Source organism: Dama dama, chromosome 22 (genome assembly GCF_033118175.1).
Source record: "Dama dama isolate Ldn47 chromosome 22, ASM3311817v1, whole genome shotgun sequence".
NCBI lineage: Eukaryota > Metazoa > Chordata > Mammalia > Artiodactyla > Cervidae > Dama > Dama dama.
Genome location: NC_083702.1, coordinates 9,941,525 through 9,954,198, shown reverse-complemented (window position 1 = coordinate 9,954,198; position 12,674 = coordinate 9,941,525). Strand labels below are relative to the sequence as shown.

General features: G+C 41.1%; 2 protein-coding genes across 4 annotated transcripts in view; one reads left to right on the top strand and one right to left on the bottom strand.

Moving 5' to 3' along the window:
* DMC1 (DNA meiotic recombinase 1) overlaps positions 1-3,068 on the bottom strand; it is a 34,483-nt gene extending 31,415 nt beyond the window's left edge. For all 3 annotated transcript variants that reach the window (XM_061124042.1, XM_061124044.1, XM_061124043.1), the window contains exons 1-3: positions 2,930-3,068; positions 937-1,020; positions 249-293 (exon numbers count right to left, since the gene is read on the bottom strand). In XM_061124042.1, the coding sequence (XP_060980025.1) occupies positions 249-293; positions 937-987 (96 nt within the window). In that variant the 5' untranslated portion in view covers positions 988-1,020; positions 2,930-3,068. The remainder of the gene's footprint in view (positions 1-248; positions 294-936; positions 1,021-2,929) is intronic.
* Positions 3,069-11,773: 8,705 nt separating this feature from the next.
* On the top strand, positions 11,774-12,658 carry LOC133043210 (transcription factor BTF3-like). Its single transcript, XM_061124041.1, has one exon. The coding sequence runs from the start codon at positions 11,778-11,780 to the stop codon at positions 12,261-12,263; it is 486 nt and encodes a 161-aa protein (XP_060980024.1). The 5' UTR covers positions 11,774-11,777; the 3' UTR covers positions 12,264-12,658.
* Positions 12,659-12,674: the final 16 nt, after the last annotated feature.

Below are 12,674 nucleotides of genomic sequence, written 5' to 3'. Positions count from 1 at the left end.
TCTCAACTGTGGGCAATTTTGCCCCCTCGGGACACCTAAAAATGTCCGGAGAAATGTTTGGTTGTCACAACCAGAGGGTTGCTGCTGGCATAGAGTAAGTGGTTAGGAATCAGGGATGCTGCTAAACACCCTACAATGCACAGGACAGCTGCCTCAACAAGAAATAATTGCCTGGTCCCAAATGCCAATAAAGTCAAGGCTGAGAAACCCTCAAAGGGACAATTTCACAGTGTTGAAAAAATACTTACAATTCCATGTTTTTGTAACAGGTCAATGTCTTGAAACAAAGATTCCTAAAGGAGATGGAACAGAAAAAAAAAGAGTGTTCATTCTTCATATCCAACAGTTTCACATATTTTAAAGACTTAATTCAGCATTATGAGTCACTTCAAAATGCCTCAAATTCTGCTTCTCTAGATAGACTGAGGTAGGATCAATAATACTTTTTCAAACATACTGTTGCATATTTAAAAGCAGTGCCAACACCGAAAGCACTAGGAAGCCCAATATGGCACTCAGCCCCCTGCAGTGGAAGCACAAGGTCCTAACCACTGAACCACTGGGGAATTCCAACAGTCTCTCCAAACTTTTTAAGACCTTAATCCAAAAGAGAGGAACACAAGCTATTTTAAAATATGTTTTCTCAGTCTTCTCCACCAGACCTTGAACTCCTTCCTCTGCTGTTTGGTTACCAATATGGCCATACCAATTGTTAAATTATTAAAATACTTTCATGCCAGCTGCTAAGTAGCTAATCTTAGCATCCCTTCCCAAACAAGTTGTTACATATTTGTAATAGTGCCTCTCTCCAGAACTATGTTTTATTTCTAATAAATAAAAATAGTAGTTAAGTTTCTAAAAGTAGTAAACAGAGAAGGAACTCCATTTTTATAGAATGACTGAATATCTATGTATCTTTCAACATTCTAGGCATACGTCTTCATCTTGGAATCCCGGTTCTTCCAGCACAACTTGATCCTCCTTCATATTGAACAGTGAACAGAAGAAATATAATCAATTCTGGAAAAACAAGAAATATTAATAAGTTGTCACAGACCATATAGTACAAAATTCTTTGCCCACAGACTTTATTTCATTTCAGTCATCAAGGATCAGAAAGATAATTAGAAAAATATTAGAGCCCCATGAGCCACAACTACTGAGCCCAAGCACCACAATACTGAAGCCCGTGCGCCCAGGGCCCGGCTTCACACAAAAGAAACCACTGAAATGAGAAGCTTGCCCACAGCAACTAGAGTAGCCCCTGCTGGCCACAATTGGAGAAGGACAGCAAATAGGAAGACCCAGCGCAGCCATAAATAAATAAAATTAAATTAAAAAAAATTTTTTTTTCAAGAAAAAATATTTAGTTTGGAATAACTAGGCTGCTGCTGCTAAGTCACTTCAGTCGTGTCCAACTCTGCGCAACTCCATAAACGGCAGCTCACCAGGCTCCCCCTTCCCTGGGATTCTCCAGGCAAGAACAGGAGTGGGTTGCCATTTCCTTCTCCAATGCATGAAAGTGAAAAGTGAAAGTGAAGTCGCTCAGTCCTGTCTGACTCCTATGGACACCACAGGATGCAGCCTACCAGGCTCCTCCATCCATGGGATTTTCCAGGCAAGAGTGCCAGAGTGGGGTGCCATTGCCTTCTCAATAACCAGGCTGGCCTATCTCATTTCTCCTAAGCCTGTGGCATTATTTCTTTTTTCTGGTGTGGTATGTGTGGGTGAGGGGACTAGTTTCATTTGTTTCCTCAAAAATGGCCACATTGTATCATCTTTTGATTTCCTATAGCACAGTTAATCATGACTAACAATATCTTTTTTGTTGTCTTGGAAGGTTATTTAGAAGTAGAATCTCAGAATTCCACATTGATATTAAACTTTCATATTTGCTAACAGTCTAAGAACTTTGACCTTAAGTCTTCCTTGCATCCTCCCTGGCACCTAGAACTTAAATCTATCCTCAATAAAAAGATATTATTTTTCTCATGTATGAGGAATCCCTTCTGCTTTGGAATGATGAGGAGCTCTCTTGTAATATACTTTTTTGTTTCATAAAACATTAGATGTATTTCATTTTATAATATTAACTAGATTCATGATTTTAAGATCTAAAATTATGGTGGATAGTCCATGGGGACACAAAAGAGTCCGACATGACTTAGCAACTAAACAACAATAATCTAGTATTTTAGTGATAAAATATTAGGGTCAATAAGCAGATAAAGCCTTTAAGTCAGGAATCTACAAGGCATGACTGTGTTCGTTAGAAAATGTGGTCCAAATAATCAGTTTGCTCTATTTCATCTCCTCACTGAACACCAAACTAAGCTGGAGCCCAGCCCAGTGGGGAACAAACTTCTGAGGCAGAAGTAGGGTCGTTACCACCTAGTACAGGGAAGTATTCGAGGCAAACGAGGAGACAATGTAAACGGAATCTTCTGGAATGCGGTCCCTCACTCAATCATATACATGACAACCCCAAATTCCCTGACTGTCCTTTCTTTCTTAATAAAAAGACTGTTCTCCATCTTTCTCAAATAGCAGCTGATGGAATGAACAGTTGAATCTGAAGTAGGGCTGCCAAACACCTTAGCTTAAGGCGCCAGAAGCGGTCCCTTATCGTGGCCGAGCGCGGTCCAGGTCACCCTCACCGCCCCCGCCCACCGGCCATTTTCCTGACACCGGACTCCCTCATAAGGGGCCCGAGGAGGCCTCTTCAAAGCTTAGGTCCGACTAGGTTTAAAATAAGGATTCTGGAAATCCCTCAAGAGCACTCGACGGGGTGGGGATGGGAGCCGAAACGCACAAAGCCACCAGCCTAGGGCCCAGGAACGACCGTCGAGCACGACCTAAGAAAGGAAGCCCCCATTTCCCCTCACATTCGTCACCCGCCTTCCCCTTTTGCCACAAACACCACTCGTACCGACAGTCTCCCCCGGGTTCTCAAGGTATTCGAATCCCGCCCCCGGCCGGGGCTTTCTAGTCCTCAGGGATTCTGATTCGGAACCAGAACGCTGAGACAGGCGTCTCACGCGTCGGAGACCAAGACGTTTGGCGCCAAACCGCTAGTCTGGGCTCGCGCCTGGCGTGGGCGGGGCCACCAAGGGCAGGGCGAAGATTGAGGGGCGGGGCCCTAGACTTGGAGAAGAACCGAGGTGCGGGGCCGTGGGATGGTCTTGCGGGAAAGCCGCCAGGAGCCGCGAAAGAACCTGTGTGGGTGGCGAGCTGGGGTGAGGGAGCGACGCTGAGGTGGAGAGAGTGCGCAGAGGAGAGGCGCTTTGGTTGGAGCGGAGGCTGGGGCGTCTCTCGAGCGGAGGGAGATGCTGAGAACAGGAAAAGAATCTGAAGGGGGGCGATGAGGCGATGCATCGAAATTAGGGGGTATTGAGGTGTGCGCTGAGGTGAAAACAAGCTGTAGTGAGAGAGAAGGCCCTTGGGTGTGGCCGTGTTCTGAGATGAAGAGAGGCCACTGGAAAGGGGTCAGGAGGTGGAAGACCGTGAGGCAAGGGAGGGGTGCTAAGCAGGGATGACTGACATGGTGACAGGTGACGTGTGGAATACTTATCTTAATCGGGATACTCGGGTTAGGAAGTCGAATATGGCGGGGGCGGGGTTCTCCCTGTTCAAGGCTTTTCTTTTCACTCCCAAGTTTTTCTTATCTGGCTTCATAATCTGTACATAATACCTCAGTCAATGTTCCTAATTTCTCTCCTTTCTCTGTGACTCTCTTAGCATTTACCACTCTACTCTGTGAGTGAGGCACCCAAGGCCCATTCAGGATGGAGAGTAATATTTCTTCCTCTTAACTTGAAATTTTAAGTAGCCAACAGAAGCCAAACATATTTTGGTCCAGTTTTTAAATAGAAATTTTAGGCCAGCCTTCATGCCAGCAGAGCTGTCTCTGGCAGCATCATACTCCTCCCCTTAAATGGAGACTGACTGTTGAGAAGAGTGATGAAACATTTGAAAGAGCATCTGTTGAGGTAGAGGCTGTGATGTGTCTTGGATGAGTATCTGTACAAATAGTTCTTTGGGTTCAAGACCTAGTTCAGGGTGACCCTTTTTCTTCAGTGTCTGAATCATTCTTTGCTGGAATAAATAGCAAAAATAATTCCACAATAGCAGTTGGCATTTTGTAGGACTACCCCCCCCCCCACCCAGGTGGGCTGTTTAAAGTGCCAACAAATGACTGCCATAGTTCTTCAAAATCTGTTATTTTCCAGAAACATAACCTGTTCAGGTTAAATGGAAACTAATGCCTATTTTTTAGATGAACTGGATGGTGATAATAGGCTTTCACCTTGGGCCTCACCTAAAATAATTATAGTAACTTCTGAGCAACTTGTTAGATGGAGACATCAACTGTACAGGAGAGCTGCAAAGAGCACAGCAAGATCATTTAGGGAAATATAACATATGTAGTTTGGTGTAGTGACAGCTGGGAAAGAGAAATGTTCATAATATTTGAAGGTTGTGTGCAGTACACTTAAACTAAAACGAACTTGGTAATGACAAATTGGTGAAGTGAGTATAAAAATCTTGTTTGACTAGGATATTGATGGCTATATACAACTAAAAAATTATTTAAAAAAAAAAATCCAAAACCCAGGGGTGGTTAAAAAGTACACTTGAAAATGTTTTCACTCAAATCAGGACAAACAAAAAAAGACTAGTCTTTAATATCTTACAAAAATTCTGAATATAATGAAGGTGGTATTTCAAATTTGTGAGGAAATGAATTCAGTGAATGGTGTTGGAACAAACTAGGTAGTCATCTGGAAGAAAAATAAAATTGGAACCATACTTCACACCTTATACTAAAATAAATCCTAGATGGATCAAGAAATTAAGTCTGAAAAATAAAAGTGCTAGAAGAAAGCATGAGAAAAAATGTTACTATCTCAGAGTAAGAAAAGTCTTTTAAAGTATGACATAAAACTTAGAAGCCATAAAAAACTTATAAGAATTACTGTATTAGAGAAAAATCCTTCATGGCAAAATGCTACTTTCCTATCCTAGATACAAAGCATGGCAAATCAAGGCTTTGTGTCAATTAGTAATCAAACAGAATTGTGTCAGTTAGCTTTTCCAGTTTCTCAAACTGTTTAACAAGTCCAGGAGCTCTCCACAAAATTTTAAAAATTTGTGTCATTTTATGATACTCTAAGAAACAGAGAACAGAGTGGAATTACAGGGCAACCTGAATCTTAAACCATTACACTGTACTGCCCCTCTGTGGACAACCACTTTATAATCAAATAGAGTCATATAATTCCACCATGTACGGTTAAGTTTTTCCAAACTGGTGCCTCTAGATGTATTCTTGGTTTCAAGAGCTCAAATTTGAAAAATGTTTTAGTAGAGAACTAAAGAATGAAGGGTCATTACAAAAAGAGAATCTCATTGGGTATAGCTCCCTTTAAATTAGCATTTATTTAAAAAAATGTTTATTGAATCCCTACTATTTGACAAGGGCTTTGCAGGTGGCTTAGCAGTAGAGAATCCGCCTGCCAATGTAGGAGATGTGGATTCGATCCCTGAGTTGGGAAGATCCCCTGGAGAAGGAAATGCAACCCACTGCAGTATTCTTGCCTGGGAAATCCCATGGACCGAGGAGCCTGGTGGGCTACATTTCATGGGGTTGCAAAGAATTGGACACTACTGAGCAACTAAGCACATGCACGCGCATGTACACACACACACACACAAACACACACTATTTGTCAGACACTGTACTAGGTGCTGGGTGCCAGAGATTCAATAACAAACAAAATAAAAACTCTAGTGTGGGTTATAGATAAGTTTATAGGCAATTACAGTAGCCTATATAAACAAACATACATATCAGTCATTTGAGGCTTTCTCATTTATTTAGATTTCTTTCCAAATTTGAAAAGCTTCCAACGTTGGCACACAGCTGCCCAGAGAGGTATGCTTGTGACCGTTTATTTAACCAACATTTATTAAACACTGCTTGGACCCAGCTCCCTGCTGGATATGAAGATAAAGACAGGTCTTTGCTCTCAAGGAGAAATGAGTCTAGTAGGAAAGATAGATACAGAAAGAGATAATAACAAACAGGGTGAGGTAAGAGGGATTATAGATACAGATGGGAGCCATGTAGACCTCTCTGTGGAAGATCCTCATAGAGGTGGTGACCCTTTATTTGGGACTAAAAGAATAAGTAAGGATTTTCCAGCTGGGCAGGGGTAAGGGCACAGGGAACACAGAGGCTTATTTAGGGAGCTGCAAATTGTTCTGCTGGAGTGAAAGGTACTAGGGAAAAAGGAACTCTCAGAAACCAAAGGTATGTTGATAGCTAACATATCACTTAACTGCTTTCCACAGATGAACATATCCACTTCATACAGAGATACCATGAGGTAGGAACTATTGTTATCTCTATTTACAGATGATGGAACTGAGGTATCACAAGGGTAAGTAACTTGCCCAAGGCTTACAGTCTGGCTCCTGTGTTCAGGCTCTCAGCCAATATGCTAAATGAGTATATGGCCGACTTGTATATTCATATATGTGCTTCTATTTTCCATTTAGATAAGTATGATATAAGCACACATAGGCATGGCAACTAAGCCCAAATTACAGTCCAGTCCAGTCATCTACAAGATATCTGGTCTTGGGGAAAATGTATTTAAACATCTTTGTGCTTTATTTTCCTCATCTGAAAACCAAGAATAGTATTAGTCTTGAGTTGGTATGAGAATTAGTGGGTTAATATACTTGAAGTACTTGGGCTGCTATGTAGAAAATGGAGTTAGGAGAGAGGGCAAAGAGAATACTTCAGAGAATACTGTAAAAGTCCAAGCCAGGGGTAATGGTGGTTTCAACCAAGAAAGTCCTCAGTTTGAAAATGGGGAAAATTTACTTCATTCACATTTACTTCATGAGAGAAGACAAAATAACCTATAAAAATACATTTAAAAGTACAAGTCCCCAGCAGTGCCTTTACTGTTTTTAAGTAAAATGTTACATCCCCATCACTCAGCTTCAACAATTTTCAACATATTGTTTCACTAATACTTCCACCTACTTCCTCCCTCTCATATGGTTTTAAAGGAAATTCTATATGTCATATAATTTCATCTGTAAATTAAATGCATATCCATAACACCATTATCACACCACCAAAATAATAATTTTCAATATCAAATATCCAGACAGCATTCAAATAACCAGTTGTCAAAACAGAAACACAGATGTAGAGAATGAACGTATGGATACCAGGAGGGGAAGGGGATGGGTGGGATGAACTGGAAGATTGGGATTGGCATATATACACTACTATGTATAAAAGAGATAACTAATGAGAACCTAATTAATGAGGAAAAAATGGAAACACTGGCAGATTTTATTTTCTTGGACTCCAAAATCACTACGGACAGTGACTGCAACCATGAAATTAAAAAGATGCTTGCTCCTTGGAAGAAAAGGTATGACAAACCTAGCGTGCGTGCATGCAAAGTCACTTCAGTCGTGTCCGACTCTTTGTGACCCCATGGACTGTAGCCCACCAGGCTCCTCTGTCCATGGGATTCTCCAGGCAAGAATACTGGAGTGGGTTTTCATGCCCTTCTCCAGGAGATCTTCCTGACCCAGGAATCGAACCTATGTCTCTTGTTTCCTGCATTGGCAAGCAGGTTCTTTACCACTAGCACCACCAGGAAATCCCTGACAAACCTAGACAGCATATTAAAAAGCAGAGACATCACTTTGCCGACAAAGATCGGTATAGTCAAAGCTATGGTTTTTCCAGTAGTCATGTATCGATGTAAGAGTTGGACTACAATGAAGGCAGAGTGCCGAAGAATTGATGATTTCAAACTGTAGTGCTGGAGAAGACTCTTGAGAGTTCCTTTGAACTAAAAGAAATCAGTCCTGAATATTCATTGGAAGGACTGATGCTGAAGCTGAAACTCCAATACTTTGGCCACCTGATGTGAAGAACTGACTCATTGGAAAAGACCCTGATGCTGGAAAAGATTGAAGGCAGGAGGAGAAGAGGACAACAGAGGACGGCATCACCGACTCGATGGACATGAGTTTGAGCAAGCTCCAGGAGTTGGTGATGGACAGAGAGCCTTGGCGTGCTGCAGTCCATGGGGTCACAAAGAGTCTGACAGGACTGAGTGACTGAACTGAAACTGACAGTTCATATGGGAATGGCACGATAGATACTGATTTGTTTCCTTTATTTGCTAGTTTTCAAAATAACAAATTGGTCCCCTAGCATCTTTCAACGGTGACCAATTATTTTTTTTAACTAATGATATGAATATGTGGGAGAAAACATGTTTGACATGCTTCAGTCCATGACTATTGTTATACTTAGATTGTCCCATCTTTAGCCAATGGGATTCTAAGTTGGCTATCGAGGCTTTCTAACAGGACTCTCGTCTTTGGTAGCTTCCTTGCTATCTAGTATGGTGATGTTCCAAGTTCATTTCATAATTTTCCTGCCCTAGACCTGGAACCAGACAATTCTTCAAGGATCCCTGTATCCTTTTAGTGCAAATAGTATTTCAAAACCACGGTCTAGTTCATTACTGCTGGGTTAGTCTTCATTTCCAAGTCATTTCAATGGACAGAGTTAGTTGGTTGTTTTTTTTCTTTTTTTTTTTTAAGCTTTAAGGAGATATAAATGATATACAAGAAAGTGAACATATTTAAAGTCTGTGAATCCCTCAGCACAATGAAGACTGTGAACATAACCACCATTCCCCCAAATTTTCATGGCCCCTTTGTAATTTCTTCCTTCTCTCCTCCTCTACCCTCTTTAGCCACTTCTACACTCATTCCTTAGGCAACTATTTATTTGTTTTTAAAGATAGGGCTTCCCTGGTGATTCAGGCGGTAAAGAATTCGCCTACAATGCAAGATACCCAGGTTCCATTTTTGGATCAGGAAGATTCCCTGGAGAAGGGAATGGCTACCCACTCCAATATTCTTACCTGGAGAATTCCATGGACAGAGGGATCTGGCAGGTTACAATCCATTGGGTCACAAAGAGTTGGACTGAGCAACTAACAGTAACTAAATAAGGATAAAACATATCCTCAATTCATAATCAATTCAAACTCAGGACCACAGGATTTTAACTTCATTTCTTCTAGCTTAACATCTGATTTTCTTTACTTCCATGGTGTAGGAATGACAGAATAGGGGTATTATACAATTACTCATTTGCTTTATTCCATATTATAGCTAGTGCTTCTTAGATGTTCCCTTTGGTGCTTTATCCCCTCCCCCCTTTATAAAGGGTGAAGAATTCTTCACCATAATTTTCCCTTCTAATATTTACAAAGAGTGGAGACAGATCTTTTCATCTTGAACTGCCAAGAGGCCTATGGTTATGAGTCCTCAGTAACTTCTGGAAGGGGTCTGAGCAGGCATGATCTGGGACCCAAGCTGTGCAAAGGATTATCCTGAAAGACATGTCCTGGCTTCCATGTTCAACATGTCCTGGTTTCAGGAGAAGAGTATACCTTTTAACAGTAATGATAATAACAACAATAGCTGGTAGCAATTATCAAGTGAAATATGCTAAGCCAGGAACTTTGCATAAATTATCTCATTTAACCAACACAAAACTACCTTCCTAGGCAGACATTCCCTTTCTGCATTCAAGAAAACAAGTTCAAAAAAAAAGAAAACAAGTTCAGAAAAGTCAAGTCACAAAAGCTACTAGGCCTAAGGTCATAAATCTACTATGACGCAGAACAGGGATCCAAAGTTCTGAATTTTCTAGGTCCAAAGCTTGAGCGCTTCCCTTTTACCCTTCTTCTATTCCTTTACCTGGGTAATATTCTCCAAGGGGGTCACCCAGAATTACACTCAAGTTCAAGTGAAGATGTTATCTAAGGGAGACACCATCTGTTCCAAGAATGTACTTAATTGCTTCTTGGTTCAGGCTGTCATTTGCTTGGTTTTTTTCTTTCTTGGCTGGGTTGGGCAGACTGTTCTAACACAGACCAGATTAATCACTTGTTCCCTGAGACCCATATGATAAAAGTCAAGCCCTTCAGCCCAACTGCAGGTCCTTCTACACACTGGCCCCTGTACTTCTGAGCCTTGGTGAAGTCTCTGTGGGCTTGGTTTTTCTTGGATTCCACACAGATCTCTAGCACAACTTTAATGCATTTATTGGTTTACACATCCTCCCCTCTCTTCTAGTCTGTGTACTCTTTAAGGTCTTTATGTGTCTTTATTCATCTCTGTATCAACAGGACCTGGTATGTGCAAACATGAACACTTCCTCAACCTCTTTTCAAGCCCCAGTGTCCTCCTAAGAGAAATGGAGGTACCAACACCCACCTGGGGGAGAAGAGGGGAAAGGGGTTAAATCTGAGATAATGTCTGAAAAGGACTTAGAGTACTCAGCACTTAGTAAGTACTTAATAAATGATGTCTCCTATGATCACTATTATATGATACATATAATACATACCTATATATACTCCATGGGGGAAGGCAATGGCAACCCACTCCGGTACTCTTGCCTGGAAAATCCCATGGACAGAGGAGCCTGGTAGGCTGCAGTCCATGGGGTCGCTGAGAGTTGGACACGACTGAGCAACTTCACTTTCACTTTTCACTTTCATGCATTGGAGAAGGTAATGGCAACCCACTCCAGTGTTCTTGCCTGCAGAATCCCAGGGACGGGGGAGCCTGGTGGGCTGCCGTCTATGGGGTCACACAGAGTTGGACACGACTGAAGCAACTTAGCAGCAGCAGCAGCATATATACTCCATAGTGTTATTATTAATAAACAAGTGAATAAAAGAATTAGTAAGCAAATGCATGAATGAATGAGGTAACTTTATGTCAATTTAAATTCTGACTTTGGCTCAGGTAGTGGTGGACTTTAATATTCTTTGTCCTATGGAGGGGAATGACTAAATGTATTATTGTATTATTTTTTGTTTTCTTGTTTCCATTTTAGAGTAAATCCAACAACATGTGAAGACTTCATCCAAAAAGTTCTTTTGATTCTTAGACAAGGATTCATTCAGGTGAAATGGAAGGTGAGAGGATAAGAAAGACTATTTCATTTTTCTGCATTGGATTTGATTTCTTGATCACCTTTCTGTGGGTGAACCATAAAGACACAGAGAGAAGTGGGTTAAAAAACCAATGTGATCAAGAGAATGAAGTAAGGAATTCCCAACATTATATAAACAGCCTGGAAATGAACCACCTAGAGTGAAGTAGATCAGAAGGCTGGGAAATGGAGGTGAAACTGATAGATTATGTAAAGTGTCTGAATGTACTGGGAGAATTTGGAGATAGACTGTGGCAAGTATATTTAAAAAAGAAAGAAAACAAGTCGACTGATAGAGAGACTTAGTTCCAGTGACAGCAAGGAGTTTTGCAAGAAATAAAAACAATGAAAGTATATTCTGTAGCTCATGGTAATGGTGTTGATGGTATGATAAGACTGATTAAGGAACCAGCCAAAATCACAACAGAAGCACATTGTCAGGATGGGAGAGGAAAAGTTTGTGCATGTGAAAAGTCCTCACCTTTCATTGTGAGAATTCGATAGATAATGCCTAACACTGGAAAGTCAAGAGCATCAGGATATTTAAACATATGGAAGAAAACAAATAAAACCGTCAGTTAAGAAAGTGGAAAGTGACTCTAGCTGCCATCTTGCGCCCCCACGTGTGTGCACCTAACCTTAGCTGGTCTGCCCAAGACCACCTGAGCGCCAACCCTAGTCCCCCACGCGGCCCCACTTCCGCTCCAACAAGATGAAAGAAACTATCATAAACCAGGAGAAACTCGCCAAACTGCAGGCACAAGTGCGCATTGGTGGGAAAGGAACTGCTCGCAGAAAGAAGGTGGTTCATAGAACAGCCACAGCAGATGACAAAAAACTTCAGTTCTCTTTAAAGAAGTTAGGGGTAAACAATATCTCTGGTATTGAAGAGGTGAATATGTTCACAAATCAAGGAACAGTGATCCACTTTCACAACCCTAAAGTTCAGGCATCTCTGGCAGCAAACACTTTCACCATTACAGGCCACGCTGAGACAAAGCAACTGACAGAAATGCTCACCAGCATCTTAAACCAGCTTGGTGCCGACAGTCTGACCAGTTTAAGGAGACTGGCTGAAGCTCTGCCCAAACAGTCCGTGGATGGAAAAGCACCACTTGCCACTGGAGAGGAGGATGATGATGAAGTTCCAGATCTTGTGGAGCATTTTGATGAGGCTTCCAAGAATGAAGCAAACTGAATTGAGTTAACTTCTGAAGAAGATAAATCTTGAAGAAGTTACTGGGAGCTGCTATTTTATATTATGACTGCTTTTTAAAATTTTGTTTATGGATCTGATAAAATCTAGATCTCTAATATTTTTAAGCCGAAGCCCCTGGACACTGCACCTCTTTTCAGTTTTTGCTTATATACAATTCATTCTTTGCAGCTAATGAAGCTGAAGAAGCCTAAGAATAAAGTTTGAGACAAAGATAAATAAAATTCTTTGCCTAGTATATGGTTTTATTTTTTATTTCATTGATACCAATTTGTACACAGAAGGCAAAATTGTTTATAGAAGGCTAATCATGGCATGTAATATGACTGATAATCATGAATGGAATCTGATTAAAGATTTAAAATGACAGTTAAAAAAAAAAAGAAAGTGGAA